The sequence below is a fragment of the Eublepharis macularius genome, chromosome 12, assembly GCF_028583425.1.
Source record: "Eublepharis macularius isolate TG4126 chromosome 12, MPM_Emac_v1.0, whole genome shotgun sequence".
Lineage (NCBI taxonomy): Eukaryota > Metazoa > Chordata > Lepidosauria > Squamata > Eublepharidae > Eublepharis > Eublepharis macularius.
This window is the reverse complement of record NC_072801.1, coordinates 59813816-59834234: the sequence shown is the minus strand read 5'-3', so window position 1 is coordinate 59834234 and position 20419 is coordinate 59813816. Positions and strand designations below refer to the sequence as shown.

At 41.7% G+C, this 20419-nt stretch overlaps 1 protein-coding gene across 1 annotated transcript; it reads right to left on the bottom strand.

The window, feature by feature from the left end:
• Positions 1–4611: 4611 nt before the first annotated feature.
• LOC129339514 (17-beta-hydroxysteroid dehydrogenase 14-like) lies at positions 4612–12084 on the bottom strand. The gene is made up of 9 exons (XM_054994094.1): positions 11997–12084; positions 11406–11450; positions 10199–10299; positions 9231–9297; positions 8277–8365; positions 7799–7903; positions 7025–7092; positions 5448–5544; positions 4612–4806 (listed from the first exon to the last, which is right to left on the bottom strand). Exons 1-9 carry the CDS (start codon positions 12082–12084, stop codon positions 4612–4614), a joined length of 855 nt encoding a protein of 284 aa, XP_054850069.1.
• Positions 12085–20419: the final 8335 nt, after the last annotated feature.

The following is a 20419-nucleotide window of genomic DNA, read 5'->3' as shown; positions in this document are numbered from 1 at the left end:
CTGCCAAGTTTGCAGATACATTTTTATTTTTCCAGTATCTCATTTTTTTACTACAAATTAAATGAAACATTGATTCAAATGCAAATATTGATTTGGAAAGCATTCAGAGTTCCTCAGGAGAGACGTTTACTGCAATGCACTTTTCCCTGTGTCTGAAATTCCATGTCCTGGAGGAATTTCTAAAATTTCCCAGTACAAATGCAAAATAAAGGAGTGCTCTTTTATTTGACGGATATTCTCTTGGGAACTTGATGAAGGAGAATTGGTAAGAAGCATTACGTGATTTTTAAAAATCCTGCAGCTTTCTATCATGATCTCATACTATGTAACAATCACTATTTTTCTTATACTCATCTCTATCCGGTCACCCAGCTTTAAGGTGGCCAATGCACTCTGAGGAGTTTTTGCCTCCATCTTCTCCCTCAAAAATCTTGGTAAAGCATCATAAAATTTCTCCCATACTGTTAGCAGTCAGATCCCTCTTCACACTGAGAGCAGAACCACAAGTGACAAAAGGCACAGATTGGACACTTGTCTGCTTCCCTCAAGTTTTGATGGGAAATGTAGGCATCCTGGTCTCGCAGCTTCGCTCTCTGACTGCTGTCCAATGGACTTTTCAACTGTCATTTGTCCAACATTCCGCCAAGCTGCCTACATTTCCCATCAAAACTTGAGGGAAGCAGACAAGTGTCCAATCTGTGCCTTTTGTCACTTGTGGTTCTGCTCTGAGTGGGCAGTTTGTTGATGGAATATCATAACCCCCCATCCTCTTATTCTATAAGCACAAGGCAGTGCCTGGCCCAAGGCAGAAAGGATGCCAACCAGACAGGAGCATGGAAATTACCAGGCAGTGAGTCAGAGCAGCTGGCTGACCAATGGCCCCCTTCATGCCCTGGAGGTACTTGAGGCTCCAAGGAAGCTCCTGACTCATCCTGTCTATACCCAACCTTGTCTCCCCTAATCAAGTAACACCCAAGCTATTCAGCAAACCTGGTACCTTTTCCCATTTGGTGCCCAAAGGATCACCAAGCACCTTTCACACCTCTCCCAACTCCATTGTCCACCTCCAGAGACAGCCATTAAGCCATTGTTTTGGGGGTAGAAATGTTAGCTTTCCCTAGGGTGCATTTCACCATATAAATGGGTTCGCCAATCATGTGCTGTGTTTCTCTCTCTTGAGACTCATACACCCCAAATCCATTTGGACTTCTTCTCTTAGGAAAACGCTGGTCATTTTGTTGCTGTCTTTGTGAAACTCTGTCTTCAAGTCTGGTAATTATGGCCCTCTCTAAATTGATTTCCCCCCCTTTACTCCCAGACTTTCTTAGTTAGCTGTGTATGTATTCTGTGTGTGATTTCTGTACATTTGTCCTTTTATTCTCTTCAATTAAAAAACCTTTCTAGATGGGTATCTGCCTAGCTTATTTGAGAGTTCTCTAAGGGAATAATCCCCATAAACATAGGTGGAGAATCCTAGTTACTGCCTCTCGCTTGTCTCCTTTAAAGCGAATTCCCCCAATTAATTAGGAGAATGTCTATTTGGGTAACAATATAAGCACATTGACAACACAGTCCAGATCCTGGCAGCATTTGGCCAGCAGCCACGTCTTCAGGGGGCCTTTTGTGTAAACTACAAAGTATCCTGAAGCTTCTCCTTGAGCTAGTTTCATCTACTGGACCGTTTGCCAATGGTTCCCTACACAGCTCAGGGGACAGCAAAGTGCACAGTAGCTTTGTTTTTGAACTGATCATAGTTGCCAAGTTGAGCAGGATCTTCCTCTCCTGGGAGCTTGACCAATCTTCCACTCACTTGAGGTCTCAGCACCCTTAAGAAGTCCATTTTGGGGACGTTCTGCTCAGTGCAAGCCCTCTCAAATAACAAAAAGCAATTCCACATCTTCCTGATCCGAAACTCAAGGTAATTACTTAAAGTCCACCTTACCAGTACTAGGGAGAGGAGCATTGGGCTGAGGAGTCCATTCTCCCTCCCCCTGCCTGTCTTGTAGAGCTACAAAACACAAAAGGCTTTCCCCAGTAATAACCGTTCCAATACACAAACTGTACACGAAGCTCTCCTGGCTTTGTTTTACTGCAGATGCAACCGGAGCACTTGCAATTCCAATTCAAGTTGAGCAACTGGCATTTCAATTGCCCTTCTCTTCCTGGCTCTGCAGGCTAACTCAGAGCTTGATTATGAAAAAGTGAAACAGAGCCTGGTTTTATATTAAAAGGCCTGATCTCAACACCCTCCCCCTTAAGATGGAAGGCGGAAGGTGGATGGAAGGTGGAACTCTCTGGGAGTATCTCTGCCCCATCCCAAGAAGGGGATGAACACGGTACTCTGTGGAAACCCTTAATGCGATAGTTGGACCATAGCAACTTCTTTTCTTTTTTAGTGGGAAGAAGAAAAGAGTAAAAACACACATCCCTCCTGATCCATTACAAATTTTAAAGCAATATATGTACAACCAATACTTTTTTTAAAAGCCTGCCAGCAGTTGGGGTGGGGAGTGAAGAAATCCATATTTTCCCCTCCATACTTTCTTGAAAGCAGCTGGAAGAAGGACAACCAGATGATGATGTCATGAGGAAGCCTTCGGTGCTTCTTCTATGTTTGCCCACAAGCCTGGAAAAAAAGTCCTAACTCTTTAAGAGAGCCTTAATGTGCAGAAAAGAGCAGCTAAAGATTTTTGTTGAATGGAGATAAATAATGCCCTATTAATCCTGCTGTTTTCCATCTCTCTAGATAGTGGTCAACCCTAGCTTTTCCCCAGTGAACTGTTGGAGTGGGGGCAGGAAAGCCTCTTCTGAATGTGCATTTGTATGATTCCTGGGGGTGCCACAGGGTCTGTGTTGCTCTAACCTGGAGCTCCAAAGCTCACCTCTCCTGCTCCAATGAGGTGGAGAAAATCAGGACTGACTCCTTCTTTGGGGAGGAATGATGGGGGCACAAGGAAACACAGCTGGAGGAGGAAGAGGACTGTTCTAAAGCATTCTTGAAAGGCGTGAATCACATCAGCAGAGTCCTTTTTTAAAAACTACACTCTGCAATGAAAAAATGACTACATGTGGATGAAATGTCTGATGGCTTTCTTTTTCCCAGTCTGGGGGCTGAAGATACCTGAGGAGCTATGGAGTTGCAGTTGGCAAATCCATATGTGCTCTAAGAACTGTCATTTTCATATTTTTGTCACTGGTTTTCTCAACCAATTGATAATAATAGAACTGTCTACTGCTATCATATGGGAGGTCTAGGTAATTTGTTGAGGTTAAGAAGGGGGTTTCATACTCAAAAAGGTTGAGCACCACTGCATTAAGGCTTGTGGAGAAAGATTTTTATAAAGTTGGACATTTTTGAATTTAAAGAAGAGAGAATTGACAGTCTAATTATGGGATCGCAATGAAGCTGTTTTGCCGTCTCTTCATTTGCAGGGTAACCCATCCTGACATGTTTTCCATGTAATTCCCTCCCCCAAACTGAGGGATTCCTTCAAAATGGGCATTTATCCTCCATCCTCTATTTGCAAGCTCTTCTACTATCAGCTCTCTTTTTTTAAAAAAAGAACTTGCATTTTCTCAGCATTCTTGACAGATTTTTCTAAGCCTTCCCTTCTGCTGTTACATTGCTATTGCCATTCCTCTCATATGCTTTGCTAAATCCTCAAAAGAAGTTCTAATTGTAGTTAACTGTTTTTTAAATCATTTTTTGTGCCCCTTTTGAGGGACTTAAGCTGACTGTGGACTTCAGCTGCTAAGTTCACAAAGGTGGGGAGATAGACAGGCACAAATCAGAGCCATTTTGAGGTACACATAACCATGTTTTTGGAACCTCAGACTTTCTATAGGGTTTCTGAAGAAATCTTTCACAGTGCCTAAGACTCTCTGGAAAAGTCAATAGCACTAAGAAATGTTGAAGACAGTAGGAAAAGAGGAAGACCCCTAATAAAATGGCTTGACTCAAGAAAGGAAGCCTCCAGTTTGCAAGATCTGAGCATGCCAGTTAATGATGTTTTGGAGGTCTTCATTCATAGGGCTGACGTAAATCAGAAATGACACATGACGCACACACACATATTCCAGGATGAGGAAACATCAAAGTCAGACAATGATAGCATATTTATTGCACTTCTTTATTGTATAATGGAATTTGGGATAAGAGCAGATATAGTTGATTGTCAAAGGAATTCAACAGAAAACATCAACAGGAAGCATTTAATGAAATTTAACTTTCGTTCATGGTGTTGCCATAGGTCGGAGGTGACTCGAAGGAACCCAACACACACACAACAGTCTGATGGTCCTGTTGTCCTTGGGCCCATGCATCTTACAAACTAAAGCCTAATTAGAGGAGGGACATTCCACAGCTGAGCTCTTGCTTACAGTATCAGAGTCTAGGCTAGGTGGAGCTGAGTCCAAGAAGGTGCTGCCACCTTTCCTTCTGGACCTTCCTAGTTCGACACAAATCTCTACACCATACTGACTCTCGAGTCTCTCACTTTTCATCCCCTTTCCCCACAGTTTCATGAAGCAACAACCTTTTGGAGCTCTTCTTGGAAGGAATAAATGACAGCTGGACTTTTAGCTCTTATCCCCACCCACTTTACAGCTCTATTACTTCCTAGAGAAGACCTGAATTCTCCCACTCTCATATGGTTCAGGGTGAAGTTCCACCCTGTTCTTTGTGTCAAAGCCGACTTCCGCTCCACCACTGACCACGAGGTCGAAACCAGTACAGAAAGTTCCATCAGCAGCAAGGAACAGGACGCCCAAGGCTGCCTCTTCAGGGGTTCCAAAACGTCCCAGAAGCTGTAAGTGTGCAACAGAAGAGAAAAGTTGAATTCTATACTCATCTAATGTGAGATTAGATAAGGAGCTGAATCTTGGCAGGGTGGGATTTATTAGCAGTAGAATTCAGCTTTCCTTGGAGCAGAATTCTGATATTCAATTTTTTTCTACCGGTGTATTCACAGCCCTGTTTATTATTACCATCTTACATGTGGTAGAACTTTTTTTTTTACTATCAAGTCGCAATTGACTTATGGTGACCTTGTTCAAGAGAAAAACTCTTTACTTTGTGATTTCCCATCCTAGTACAAACCAGAGCTGTCCCAGCTTAGCCTTTGAGATTGGCCAAGTCTGGGGCATCTGGGTAGAGGCCATGGTAGAGCTCGGGTTGCCAGTTCTGGTTTGGGAGATGAGAAGTCAGTGCCTGGGGAGGGAGCTCAGCAAGGATGCTTCTTCCATTGGAGAAAGAGAAGTCCAAGAGCATCAGCTCTCTGAAGCCAGCTACTCTATGACTTCTGCTTTCCCAAACATGCAGAGCTGCACTATTCTCCAGGGCACTGATCTCTGTGGTTGTCATTCAGTCATAATTTCAATCCCCACCCTGGGGATGGCAGAATTAAATGGGCAGCCCCACCACCCCTATTTTCCTGCAATGCACTTGCCTGATGACATGCAGATTTCTGAATTATGGCCTCGGGATCCAGGTTCAGACTTGCATACTTTTCCCACATAGGAGACCAGATATTACCTGGTGAGAGGCTAGAATACAAAATGCTTCAGAATTAAAAAAGGAAGGGTAGGGGCATCATGAAAGATCAAGAAACAAATGAATGAGTTTTGAAGAAGTGCCTTCCATATTTCTAAGAAGACATTAACTTCCACCTTATAGTTTAACATATTAAATAACAACAACAACAACATTTGATTTATATACCGCCCTTCAGGGCAATGTAATGCCCACTCAGAGTGGTTTACAAAGTATGCCATTATTATTCCCACAACAAACACCCTGTGAGGTGGGTGGGGCTGAGAGAGCTCCAGAGAACTGTGACTAGCCCAAGGTCACCCAGCTGGCTTTAAGTGGAGGAGTGGGGAATCAAACCTGGCTCTCCAGATTAGAGTCCCATGCTCTTAACCACTACACCAAACTGGCTCCGAATGAATTGATTCACCCTACAATCCTCTGTACGATTATTCATTTATACATCCCAGGAAAATACAGAATGGAATGCAACCTCTCTCTGACATACCAGCCCTTGTGGAATTAACCATTCATTAGGTTATGGCACAAGAAAAATTAGTGGCAGTAAGTTAGTTCGCTACACAAGGTGTGGGCTTGCAAGGAATCACTGGAGGGCTGTTATCTGCTTCACCAAATCTCCTCCTCTGGGATTTTGGAAGATCTTAGGCAGGTTAATTTCTCCCCACTCTACTTTCTCTCCTTTATCTGTCTCTCGGCTGCTTTTTACTTTCTGGGCTTCATGGAGCAGATTTGGATATCACCAAAGCCTGAATTTTGGGGCTTCAGTGATATCACACAGACTGAGGGCCAAGCTACAAGTGACAAATGACACTTGAACGGCAAATGTATTACTCCCTGTTCACTTGCCCTCCACTCAATCCACTTGCCAGGCAAGTGTCTTTCGTCATGTGTAGCTTGGCCCTGATATGAACGCTCATCATTAACGATACTTTTTCTACAGAGCTTTAAGGAAAACCAGGAAAGCCATCAGTTATGATGGCATTTTGTAAATGGATGGTGTCAAAAATCACGCGAGGAAGCTGGCAGCCTTCCATGAATATCACACTATTTTAAAGATGTGTGAAAATGGCCCAGGTTTTCCACTAGGTTTGAAAAAAAATGGGATTCCTTTCTTACATTGTAATCGTAGAAGTTATTAGATTTTGTGCTGAGTCTATTTCTCACATTTCTCTTCTCATAAGGAACAATATTTGAAAGAGAAAAGAAATTTCAGGACTTTGTACTACTTACACCTTCTCCAGATACTGATTTCATCCCAATTGTTTGGATATTACACTCTGAGAATGCCAATTCCCTGTTACAGTTCCTTATATTTTTCTTCTAATAGCTCTTTTGTGGGGGAGGTTTAGCAAAAAAACCTGAATCTTATGCTTCTGGAATTGGGATTTGGAGGACCTGCTTTTCTTTCCTGATATTCCTCTGGAAATTGCAATGTGCACTGAGGGGATTATGTACGGACATTGGACAATGTTTTACCTGTTGACTCGTACTCCGTATTTGCTCTCATCTATGGCCAGGGCTTTGGTCATTGCAATCACAGCACCCTGCAAGATAAAAGCACAAGTAGGGTTGTTAACTGAACCTAAATGGCTTGGCCTTCTCTTATGCCTCTGACTACAGTCTGATGAGCATAAAGAAGTTTCTTGTGATAATGTTTACAATACAAGTGTCTACTAAGCTTCTGTAAGGAGGAGATAAAGGGTGTAGGGCCAGACCTCTCCATCCTTCAGCATTCACTTTCAGTACCTGTCATTACCATTCCCCAAAAGTCCTGTTCCATCTAGAAATGTTAAATAGGGTGTAGGGGGAGCTGATATAATTCAGGGCCAAAGTAAACAATATCATCTTGTACATGAGTTTCTATTAAACCTCTGTTAACAGAACAGGACCTTTTTTTCTCATGGTGATTGACAACCCTACTTGGGGTTCACAGCAATGATTTTGAAGTATAATTAAGTGTTTTTTTTTCAGCCTGTTAATGAAAAGAAGGCAAACATACATTCCATAAAACCTCGAGTGTTTACAGACTGGGTTTAACCTCATGTATGAGAATTGCCAACTGACTTGAAAAATACCATCCAGGCCTCTGCTAGTTCCTTTAGAAGCAAATTAATTTACAAGTCAGCCCATGATAGTGTCCCCCTCCATATTGTGAAAACCTACATCTGTCAATCAAGGTGCTAATAAAGGCACAAGAGCAGAAACGTTCAAAAACATCGGTAACTGAATCTGTCCTTGGGTCAAGATTACCTTGGTCATGGTATACAATACCAGATTCTTCGCCCCAATATCACCGACAAGACTGGCAATGTTGACAATATTTCCTCTTGTTTTCCGTAAGTAGGGCAGTGCATACTGTATGCAAAATATAAACAGAAATGGTATGCCTGATCTCAAAAGAGAAACTGAAAAAGAGGCTGTATATTGGAGTCAGACAACTACTTTAGAAGTGCTGATTGGTAAAGACCCTTTCCAGCACAGCTAGTGGAAGTTCTTGCTACTGGAGATGGTGAGGGTAAATGCTTAGGGTGCATAGCAGGTTCTCAGTTGTAGAGCCATGGCCCTTCCCCTGTCATTCTGATTTGAACTGACATAGGCAGGTAAAGAGCGGGACCGCTAACATTTATTCCACTCCAAGGTTTTTTTCTATTTGAAGTTCTGCTTTGGAGGAAGCCAGCTCCCCCCAGGGAAGAGGAAAAGTGCTTAAACATACATTGGAATCACTCACCTTTGATGTTAACAAACAGCTCTCAGTGTTGAGTTGTGCGAGGTTGCGGAAGTCTTGGGCACACACACCATCTATCGTTTCAGCTTCAACTGTTTGCAAAAGGATCAAGTGGATATAAAAGAGAACTAAGTTTCTCAGAGGCAAGATCCAAAAAGAGCAAGGTAACAGATCCCCAGTGTCACAATATGTTGATGGTTTTCATGTCTCTTTGTCTGATATGTATTATTTTTTAAAACATAATATGGAATTTTGGTTTCATCATCATCATGGCTAATCAGCATTGACGGACCCGCCCTCCATGAATCAGTCTAATTCTCCCATTGAATTAGTTCCATCTCTACATTCTGAAAGAGCAATGTCCACAACTTAATTATTCTTTAAAAGACAATAGTATTTTCTTTAAAAAGGGTTTGTGTGGGAGACATGTGACCTTATATAAATACTTTTTAATATTAGGACATGTGAGTTTCTTTGTAAACAGCCACTTGCAAAGTTATTGGTACTGGCAGAGTGCCTATGCAGTGGTCAGGACATTGAACCAATGTAGAGTAACAAAACTTTATTGGTTCCATTCATAGACTAGATAGAAAATTAATAAACTGGATAGGACATTAACAAACAGGATACAACAAGAAGAGCTAAAGCCTGCTCCCTTGTCAGTTGAGTAAGAGTGTGCAGAGTTCTAGAAGAAAAGCCTAAAAATAGCATTCTGCAAATAGATAAGGAAAAACCCCTTGAAAAAGAAGGAACTCCCTTGCTGCCCAGTCTAGCTAGAGCTTGCTGCCCCCTACAAGATCTTTTCCTCTTTGCACAAAAGTCATCCAACTACTGTTCCTTGAACTCTTTGTTAAACAAGTCAATGCTGGATTTGGAATAATCAAGGAACACACATTCATACCCAGATGTGTCTATCCCAAATTCTTCTCTGCCCCCAACAGTTTGAAAATCACTCACCAGTTCCAACATTGTTCACCAGGCAGTCCAGGCATCCATAACGTTCTATAGTTACCAAAATCAACCTCTGCAGGAACAGAAGATAAAGAGAGTTCAGGGCAAGTGTAGCAACAGAATTGAGAGACCTGTGATTCAGGTGCAAGAGACCATTTGAACTAATGGGCCATACCTATTGAAGCCTGGGCGACAGAGAAGAATGGGTAATAAATGGGAAGAAAGGAGTGGAGTGATGAAAAGGGTTGCCAGGTCCCCTAGAGCCCAAACCTGGGGACAGGTTGGATCATGGGGAGGCACTTGGGGAGAACATACCTCATATGAGTGCAAAAAATGTGTGTGCTCTAGAGCTCTTACTTGTTGCTCCAGGAATTATATCATTCCCGGCATGGGAAGAAAGAGCTCCAGAGCTCCTGGACTCATTCCCCATGGTTCCCCCCACATAATCCAGGTGAATGGTGGCAGAGGCCAGAGGCTGGGAGCTGTAACCTTTGCATCCAAAGAAGAGGGTATATATGTAGGGTGTGGGACAAAGCCAGCGGCAGCTGTGGGAAGAGGGTGCTTTGGCACTTGGTTGATGAGGAACTCTGAACCGTGTGAGCTGCCTCCAACCTGACAGGGCCCACAGTCCAGGAGGCAAAGCTTATCCTCAACCGCTGAGCCCTGCCCATTGTCAGACTCTGCAAACCTCTTGCACCAGCCAAGGGAAGGATATGCTACAACAGTGAGAACTAGAAGTTAAAAGTTGATGGAGGGATCAAGTGGAACCCCATGGAAGCATTTCAGAAGAGAGACAAGTGACTCAGCAGGTGACAGAGATGGTATGAAAGAGGAGCATAAATGAAGAATAATGGCCCAGAAGAATACTGGCACAACAACCAAGAATTAGAATAAGGAGAATGGTTTTGGGTACAGAAATGAAAGAACATTTCTGGAAAAGGCTGAAGAACTCCTAAAGAAACATTTTAGCTTACCTGAATGTCTGCCTCATTGCGGACATCACAGACTTGGTAGAATGCGTCACCCGGGCACCCAGAATTCTGCAGCTCCCTCTGAATTTCTTGTCCCCTTTCCGCTGCAAGAACAGAACAATTGCCAGCAGAATAAATCTTTAATCCCCCCCTTTTTGCTTAGTTTTTATTTATCCTTGAAGCTGTTCTTCCAACTGTGGCCAAGTTGCAAATACACACATGCACATCTGATAAATGTGTTGAAAATAATGTTTTCTCTGTTTGGAAAAAGGTAGGCTATAAGTGTTGCAAAATTAAAGAAATACAGTCTGTTTGGAAGGGGGAAGCTCCTTGGGGAAGCACGTTCTGTTCCCTGTTCCCTACTAGAACAGAGGGAAAGAATGAATTTAGTGACTGCTGAGGATACAGAGGCTAGAAAAAGTCTGACAATCCTACTTTCTGTCATCTGCTTATTTCTCGTGGTATGTTTGCTACACTCTCCTTGATGAACCGAACTTAAAATTTCTTACTGGTATTCTTTCTCTGGCAGTGCTTTTGGCCACATCCTTTTCTTTCCAGCTTCTTCTCCTCCCTGTTCTACCACCCTCAACCTTGTATTTTCTTTATATTTGCTAAACTAATTTATATTGAAAGCAGGAGACAGTAAGGTGCTGGATACAGGGAAAATCTCACAACTGTGCCCAGAACTCTCTACTAGCTGCTTATCTGTTCTTGGCCACAATCATTGCCGAGGGTCACTTCTTAACTCCGAGGCCATAAACGGAGTCAAGCCCCCCCCCCAGTTAAGATGCCCTTCTGAAGCCTTGCTCTGTGTGCCAGCAGGGAGGATATGGGCACTCACCAGACCTGTAGAATGCCTTTCACCTCGAGCCTCACCAGGCCCAAAGCATTTGTTTTTACTTGGACTTTTAAACCGGATGTTGTTATAGTCCATTTCTAGCTGGAGGTCTGGAGTGAAATGTTAAATGAAGAGAAGCAGTATAAATATTGGATAAATAAAATCATTTTGGGCAACTACCCTCATTTTATGTTTTTGTAATGACCTTGTAGGGTTTTTATTGTTTTTTTGTTATTGGTGTGCCTTTCTGATTTTATCTGGGTTTCACTTGTAAGCTTTCTGAAGAGGTTTCACTGTTGAGGTTGCATTTTTAAACAAATAAGGAAAACCTGTCATGGAGGGTGAGGAAAATGGCTCTGGGTCTTGACTCACCTCCACATGCTCGTGAACAGAAGACCACATTGGCTCCTTGGCGAACTGAATGGCAGGAGGAGAAGGAATGCAAGACAAAAGTTAGGGACTAGGTGCGCACACACAGAGAGATGTACAGAACTAGATTTATTTGTTCGTTTACAAGACTGAAAGCTAAACTACAAGAGACGAATTACATGAGGACGCACACATGAAGGGAGTTGCAATGTTAGCCAGGAAGCTGAGTTTTAAAAGACAGATCGGAAGGCTTTGTCAATTTCCCCTCTCTACAGAGCCTGCAAAGATGGCTTCTCAGATGGCTTTCCTCTTTGCTGCCTGAAGGCTCTGTCAGTTTCATTTCCCCTTCTAGGAGGTGAACAGATTGAAATTCTATGCCACAAGGTATGACATGAATCCTTTTTGTGCTCACAGGAGTGACACAAGTTCCTCTGAGTATATCAAGAGTGCATTTCCTCTCTCCCACATTCTCTCCACCCCAGACTGGATATTTAGGGAGCAAGCCTTCCCCGTCTTTGTGGCTGGCTTGACCCTAGCACCTGGTGGCAGAAATTGCCCACTCCTCCATCCCGACCCTGTTCTCTCCATGCTCACCAAATTCTGTCACAGTGGCCAGGCCGATGCCGCTGGTGCCACCGGTCACAATCACCACCTTGCCCGGGTAACGCAGACAAGTTGCCATGCTAGCCATTTGCCTCAGTTTCTCTTAAGACCAAAAGCCATCTGAGCTTTTTATTAAGAAATGACAACAGCACAACACGTGGTTTTCCCCTTTGACCACACCCACAGGACTCACAACATGTTTTGAGATGTGGTCCTTTATCTCTCCAGAGATATGTTGGAATGATAATAGTCTTTCCTTGAAACAGCTGCCTACTCCCCACCCCTTTACACCTTTTATGAGATAATCATCTTTTACTGGCTATCTTCATCTACGGATTAGAAAACGCACAAGGAAATTTCTGTGTAAAGCTTTCCAGTCAGTTTAGCTTGCATATTCTTTTTTATTGCTACATCAGCTGATCTTTTACTATAAAATAAATGAAACATTTATTAAATTCAAACAACACCCAATGCATTGAATCAATAAAAGCAAAACCCAAGCTATTTAGCAAACCTGGTAGCTTTTCTCATCTAATGATCAAAGGGATATCAAGCATTTTTCACACCTACAGTCCACCTTGGGAAACCTCTCCTGATTCCATTGTCCTCATTGCACAAATGAGGTTTTGAGTGTTGTCTTAGGGCCAAACTACAAGTGATGAATGACACTTGAATGGCAAGTGGATTGAGTGGAGTGCAAGCGAACAGGGAGAAATACACTTGCAGTTCAAGTGTCATTCGTCACTTGTAGCTTCACCCTTAGAGTTCTGAAGCCTCTCCTGTACCAATGTTGTAGAGAAAATCGGGACTGACTCCTTGTTTGAGGACAAAGGGAGTGGGCACCAGGAAATATACCTGGAGGGGGTGGAGGATCGTTCTAACGCCATCCTTAATGTGTGAATCAGCAGCATCCTTTTTTAAAAAACTGCACTCTTCAATGAAAAGAGAACCACCTGTGGATGGAATGTCTAACAAAGCATTTTTAAAGGCAGTAGTTCCCAACCTGGGGACTGGAGAAACTTGAGGGGCTATGGAGTTTTTGCAAGGGGTTGGCAAATCCATATGTGCTCTAGAAACTCTTCATTTTCATCTTTTTCTCACTGGTTTTCTCAATCAGTAGATAGTAACATAACTGTCTGCTAGGTCTAAGAAATTTGTTGAAGTTAAGAAGGGACCTCATACTTGAAACCATTGGGCATGATTGCTTTAAGATTTCTGGAGAAAAATTTTGATAAACTTGGACACTGTTGAATTGCATGAAGAGAGAATTGACATTCTAATTATGGAATTGCAATGAACTGCACAATCATGTCACAGGCTTGTTTTGCCATCTCTTCATTTGTAGGGTAACCCATCCTGAGATAATGTTTTCCATGTAATCCCCTCCTCAAAACTGAGGGATACCTTCAAAATGGGTGTTTACCCTCTATCCTCTGTTTCCAAGCTGTTCTACTTTGAGCTTTCTTTTTTTTTTAAAGTTGCATTTTCTCAGATATTTCCATGTATTCCCTTCTGCTGTTAATGTTGCCATCTCCACCCCTCTCATATGGCTTGCTAAATCATCAAAAGAAGTTCTAATTGTTGTGAACTTTTTTAAAAATTCAGTTTTGGGGCCCTCTTTGAGGGATTAAAGCTGACTGAGTACATTAGCTGCTAGGTCCATTAGACAGGCAGGAGGGAATGAGAGCTCTTTTGAGGGACAGATAACCATTGGCCATTGCCACACGGCTTACCTGTATGCATGTCTTTCTTTCCTAGGGTCTCCATAAGTCTGAAGCATCTTTTTAAACTTGCAGAAACTGTGTGTATTTGTGCCAATCGACTGGCGACCCCAGTAAGGAGCTGTAGGGCAACTGGGAAGCGGAGGGGATTTGCCATTGCCATCCTCTGCAGAGTCTTCCTTGGTAGTCTCCCATCCAAGCAAGGCCCTTGCTTAGCTTCCGAGATCTGACGAGTTCGGGCTATACCGTGACGCTTTCCCTCCTTCATAAGTCTGAAGCATCTTGATGGCACATGACACACATCCCAGATTTAGGAAATGCGCACCAACTTCCCCCGCTATTCTTGTCAGAAGTCCTACTTTTGAAGGACGTGCAAAATTGCTGTTCTTTCACCAAAAAGCAAGCACAATTCACTCATACACATCCAAAAGGAAGTGAAAGAGGCAAAGTAAACTAATGCAGGCAAAGATCTTGGAGGTGAGGGAAAGGAAGCTGAGAGGGCACCAAACCCAGGTCAACTAGGGACGGTAGGTCCTGATGAAAACTCACATTTAAGCATCCAAGTCAGACATCAAAAGCATATTTATGGCACTTCTTTTGTTTGAACCATTGAATGATGTGATTTGGGATAAGAGCATGCACACTTGTTGGTCAAAGGAACTCAACAGTAAACATCAACAGGAAGCATTTAATGAAGTTTAACAATTTTTCAATATCAGATTACAAAGTTAAAATGAACAATGGAGTAAAGAAAACAGCTTATGCTATACCATAAACAAAGCAGCAATTAGTTATGAAAAATTCTAAAACTGAGGCGGTACAAACAGGATAATATATACAGCAAATGGAGCAACAGATGACAACCCTATTCCTTACGTGGAAATGCCGACCTGACTAATTCAGTTTTCTATAACTTTATTCCCTCTGTAAAAATGCCCTCATATTCATTCGAAAACAGTACAAACAAGATAATGCATACAATACAGTATAAGCCATCTGGACTGTGGTTCACACAGGCTATGTTTAGTAAACGGATAAGCTTTTGCCACCCTCTGCAATATATGTGAACTCAGCTAACAATTTTTTTTCTTTTAACTACTATTTTTCTCTTTGAAGAGAAATGGGGAAAAAGTAAAGAAAGAAGAATGTTTATTTGCAATTGGTCCAGAAACTCATATGCTACTTCTGTGTTCCCTAATGAACGGCTGACTGAACTCTTTTAACACGATGGTATATATGCAATATACAGCAATATCTATTAGTGCACATAGATTAGCAGAGAGATCAGAACTGCATTACTAAAGATGTGATAAAATCACAACCTGGAATATAGAATCTGAAGAAGTCAGATGTCTATTCAATACTTAACATTCTCAGGGTGCTCTGAGGTAGAGACTGGCTGAAACCAACAGTGGAAATCTTAAGATCTCAGCACTCTTTTACTGAAATCCATCTGCTCAAAGTTGAAGTTCAGACACAATATACAGATGACAGTCTTGAATTCTATGAGGAACACAGCTGGTAAAATATAACTGAAGTGTTTTATGATGCTCATTGACAATCATATTAAAAACAAAAATAAGTAACCGAACTGGGCATTTTCGGATGGGCTCTTCCCAGTGGGGGCGATGTGTAGAGGCCCAACTTGGCTGTCCACGGCATGGAGATGTAAGTCCACAGTGCTGAAGTGAGATGGGGGGGATCTCTCCTGAAACTTAGGCCTGTTGTTGAGTGATGCCATGGGGTACCTGGCTGAAAAATCACATTTACCAGTACTGAACAGCGATAAAGTGTGGTCTATCACTGAGTGGGGTTACATATTCAAACATTCATGCCCTTCCTGTGAGTCAGTGACTGCTGCTGAAGGATTCATAATATCCGCATTGAGTAGGTAAGTCGATTCAGTTTCACAGTTTAAAATGTTGTCATATAACAGGTTCACAATCCTTGGCAGAAATAGCTGGAGGCTCAATTGGCTCATAGATCAGTGGCCTTTCTTCTTCGTTTCCCTTCTGAGGATTATTTGTTGCTAATAAAGGGTGGGATATAATCAAATTAGCTGATGTACATAAGTGGGTCAACACATTCTCAAATTCCTCCAACCTACAAACAATTCCATCTGAGTCGAAGTTCCAAGAGGAGAGGAAAATTCATTTGGCATTAATTAAGAGGTTTTGATGGCTGTGGGAACAAGTTGGCTCCTTTATGGAATTAGAGGTTGGCTTCCTTGTAGGCCTTTCACTTCCATTACCTGTCACAGGGGGCTGATTAACACTCCTTTTGACAATAAGCAGCTGAACAGTCATATAATGAAACACCCGAACAGGAGTGATTTGATGGGACAGTAGAAAGGTTTTCATTTTTTAGCAACATTAAGGGGAGAGTAGATTGAAAGTCAGAAGCACCCTCTTAACTACTTTTCACTCTATCCACATACGCATAGAGGAACACCTTTCTAAAATAAGAATGTTAAATAGAGAGGCACCCCTTGTTTCACATTTTGAGCTGCATCATAAAAACCAAAGGGAACTGCATTTTTCAATCCTGGAAGTTTTGAAACAAATGGGTGATACAAATCAGGCTCTTTTGCAAGCAGAGGCTTGTTGGATTTTTAGAATGAACTCACTCAGCCCAAAGGGTCTAAACAATGAAATTGACTTTTCAGCGTTTTTATAAATTGGTGCTTTCTTGGACAAGCAATTATCTGATTATGTAAATAAGGATATTCTATTGAATTCCTCTATTTCTGTACTAATTTTGTACTGATGCAAAATTCCTCAAAGAGTATCTTTTAGTGACTAATTTGGGATTGCGATACTGATTAATTTCTATGCATCGCATTCATTATGAAATTTGTTCATTGATGTGTAATTCCATGGGCAATTCCCTGTATGGCATTCATTTATGTATTTGTTATATAATCCTGTAAGTGTATAGGTTGCAAAACCCAGTGATTATTTGAGAGCAATTGATCCCCGGGAAGGTTCCTTTAACAAATGCTACGTGGGTAATTGTTCACAGCAGTATAAAATTGGCAATAATAGGTAACGCCTCACCCCACTGATACTGACTAAACTACGGGAGACAGAAGTGTGGAGATCACTTTATTGAAAAAAAATTGTAAGTTTTTAGCCCTTATCTTGCAACATTGTATTAGGAAAACCGTAGACTAAGAACTCTTGTGGTTACTTGTAGAATAATTGGCTGGAAGAAGATTTATCCTCGAAATGAGCGAAAAAGAAGAGGCCAGTGAAGCTTGTAGCCTGTGCTTCAGGTGTGCTGACGAGGGCGCCTGTGCCTCAGGTGTGCTAATGAGGGCCACCTGGAATATAAGATAAGGACATTGACCATATATGACAACATTCTAAATTTACTTCTTGAACAGGACTTCAAACTTTCCAAACCTACTTCATGTATGGGACTTGATTCAGTGTTATGTTCTTTATAAATGAGACTTACATGTTTTGAAATTGATACAAAATGGTGGATTATTTGTAAATTAGAAGGGGCGGTCGGTTCACCCTATTTTTGTATCTCCCTGGGCTTTGGCCCTTTCTATCTTAGTTGCACTTAAGGAGGGTTCCCTTTCTTTGTTTGCTGGTTAGTGGTCCTGGGAACATGACTGATTACATGGATACTTTCGCCTTCTCTTCTGAAGATAGAGAGAAGATACTTTTTATTGTCCCCCCCTTTCCAAAAGTTGGGGAGGCACTCCAGCCCATGATTGAGATTTGCTTATTCAACACACGACTAAGCAAACCAAATTAACTCTGCATGCAGCTTCTTTAACTGAATACAGCAAAGAGAAAATCATTCCCAGGGGACTAAGTATGCACAAACCTCTGGGAATGTATAAAGACGATGAAGCCTTCAAAAAACGTTGGGCTGCTATATTAAATAAGTGCTCATTTGATCTTATGCTGTTATTAATAGAATGCATTGTTAGAGAGAAAGATGAGGTCACTATAGAGATTGAAAAACTGAAAGAGGAATTGAAAACTACTTATACAAATGAGGAATTTGCCAGTAGAACAAATGAAGTTGACCAGCTAATTAAAGAGTGTGAAATTCGATTAAAGGATTTAAAGGTGCAAAAATTAAGCAGGGATAGACGAGATTACAGCACTGAAAACATTTATAATTGGAAAGAGAATCAACCTCACAAGAGGGTTACATGGGCACAGCCCCCTGCTTCGGGGTCAGATTTTGAGACCAGAGACCCTTCTGACAACGAATTGTCAGGAGACGAAGGGGGGCGGATGCTAAGAAACCACACTGTCCCCATGTATCAACCTAGGAAGAGTTTTTTAGGGAAGGGCCGATTGTCCAGAAGGGGGAAATTCAAAACCTAGTCTTTAATTTGTCCTCAAAAAAATCTGACTGAAGTGGAATTAAAATTATTAAGTAAGGGTTTGGGACATGTACCTTCACCCAAATACTATGTATTTGACACCTGGGTTGATCTGTTTAAACTCTTCTGCCTCTTGAAATTAAACAGACATTTTGGCAATGCGTCTGGGTCTGTTGTGAGTAGCAGATTGAGACACCGCTCCACATTTATTCCGAAAATATCTGACGTCCTTATAGATACATTTGAAACACTGGTTTTGAAAGGGGAAGCAGATGCTGAAAGCAAGGATCACAAAACATGGCAGAATATGACTAAGGAAGAACAAAGAGCCTTAACCAATCTACGAGATGATAAACAGATAATAATCAAACCAGCTGACAACGGAGGAGGGATAGTCATCCAGAATAAGACGGACTATATACAGGAGGCAAAAAGACAATTATCAGACAGGGAATATTATAAACCCATAAATTATGACCCTACGAATGAAATTTCTAGAGTAATTAAAATCGTATTAGATGAAGCCGTAGGCAACAATGAAATTCAGCAGACCTTACATCGGGATTTGATAAATATCAACCCGCGTATACCCGTCTTTTGTTGCCTGCCTAAAATCCACAAAGAGACTAGACCCCTCCCCCCCAGGGAGACCCATCATCTCTGCTTCTAATTCGGTTTTAGAACCCCTGGCTATCTTTTCAGATACAATTCTCCAACCATTTGTAATGAAAGTTGACACCTATATCAAGGACACTACAGACTTTATTGCCTTTGTGGAAAACCTGAACATTCCAGTGGGCGCATATTTAATGACAATGGATGTTCAATCTCTTTACACATCCATTCCACACTTAGACGCTAGACAAGTTGTCGAAGAGACCTTGAATCATAGATTTGAAAAATCCCCCCACACCCATTTTCTGCTGGACCTCCTGGATTTAATTTTGGAACGCAACTATTTCAGATTTGAGTCCCAATTCTACTACCAGGTGAAGGGGGTAGCGATGGGTTGTTCCGCTGCCCCCAGTATTGCTATTTTGTTCATGGCCCAATTGGAAAGCAGGTTCATTTTAAATAGTGCTGTTAACCCATTCCATGATAAATTAATTTGTCTGAAAAGATTTATTGATGACATTTTTGTGGACCTTAGGAATGATGAGTGTGTTGATAGTTTCATCAACTGGATGAACAATATAAACCCAAATATTAAATTTACCCATCATGGTAGCTCACAATGTGTAACATTCCTAGATGTTGTGATCTTCAAGCGGACAGCCATCAGTTTGGGCGTTATACCATTTCAGAAACTGACTGATAGATCAGCATATTTAGAATATACTTCGTTCCACAGAATGAACTTAAAGAGGAATATCCCTTTTAGTCAGTTCCTGCATATAAAACACAATTCTTCCCTTAAGAGAGATTATGTTAGAGAGGCCAACCTTATGAGCTGAGCCTTTATGGCACGCGGGTATCCCGCACATGTAATCCATCAAGCCAGGACAAGAGCAGATAATAGGTCTCGTGAATCATTGTTACAATACAGAGCCCGGAGACAGGCTAATACAAATGTGGTTACCTGGGCCCTTGATTTCTTGCCACTCTCAGGGAAAATAGTTGAGATCATCAAAAAGAACTGGCATATCATCCAGGATATTCCCGGGTGCCAACAGCTACCACAGATCAGTTACAGAAGAACCAAGAGTCTAAAAGATTTGTTGGTGCATTCCAACCTCAACAACCGAGCTAGAGAAACTAAGTTGTCAAAGGGACATTTCCCTTGTGGACACTGCAACATTTGCTCTCTGAGTAGGAACCTCAAGCACTTTAGACATCCCAGGACAGGTTTGGCGATGTACTCTAGTGACTTCTCTAGGTGTTCCACATCAAATGTAGTCTACCTTATTTATGCACTTACAATCTAATGTATGTGGGAAGTACTTCTCGATCTATCCGCATACGCATACAGGAACACCTTTCTAAAATAAGAACATTAAATAGAGAGGCGTCCCTTGTAGAGAGGGATGAGAGGCAGCCAATTAATGGCAGTTAGATCTACTAATTGAGGATCTATTTGATGGAGTTTACTCAAGGAATTGATTATGACATTTCTACATGTGTTCTAGCATTCATCATTCTATCCAATGCAAAGAGTAACCTGGTTTACCTGCAAGATCCAACTGCAACCCCAAAGAGCACAATCAGCCTGAGCAATAGTTCGACAATGATTTAAGGGTGCAACTGGATACGTTTGCAAGTTATCTAATCTGGTATCTTCTTCAAAGTGTGGCCCCTTGGCATTAGAGGCCAAATAATTGGTTGTAAAAAAAAAAGGCTCTCCA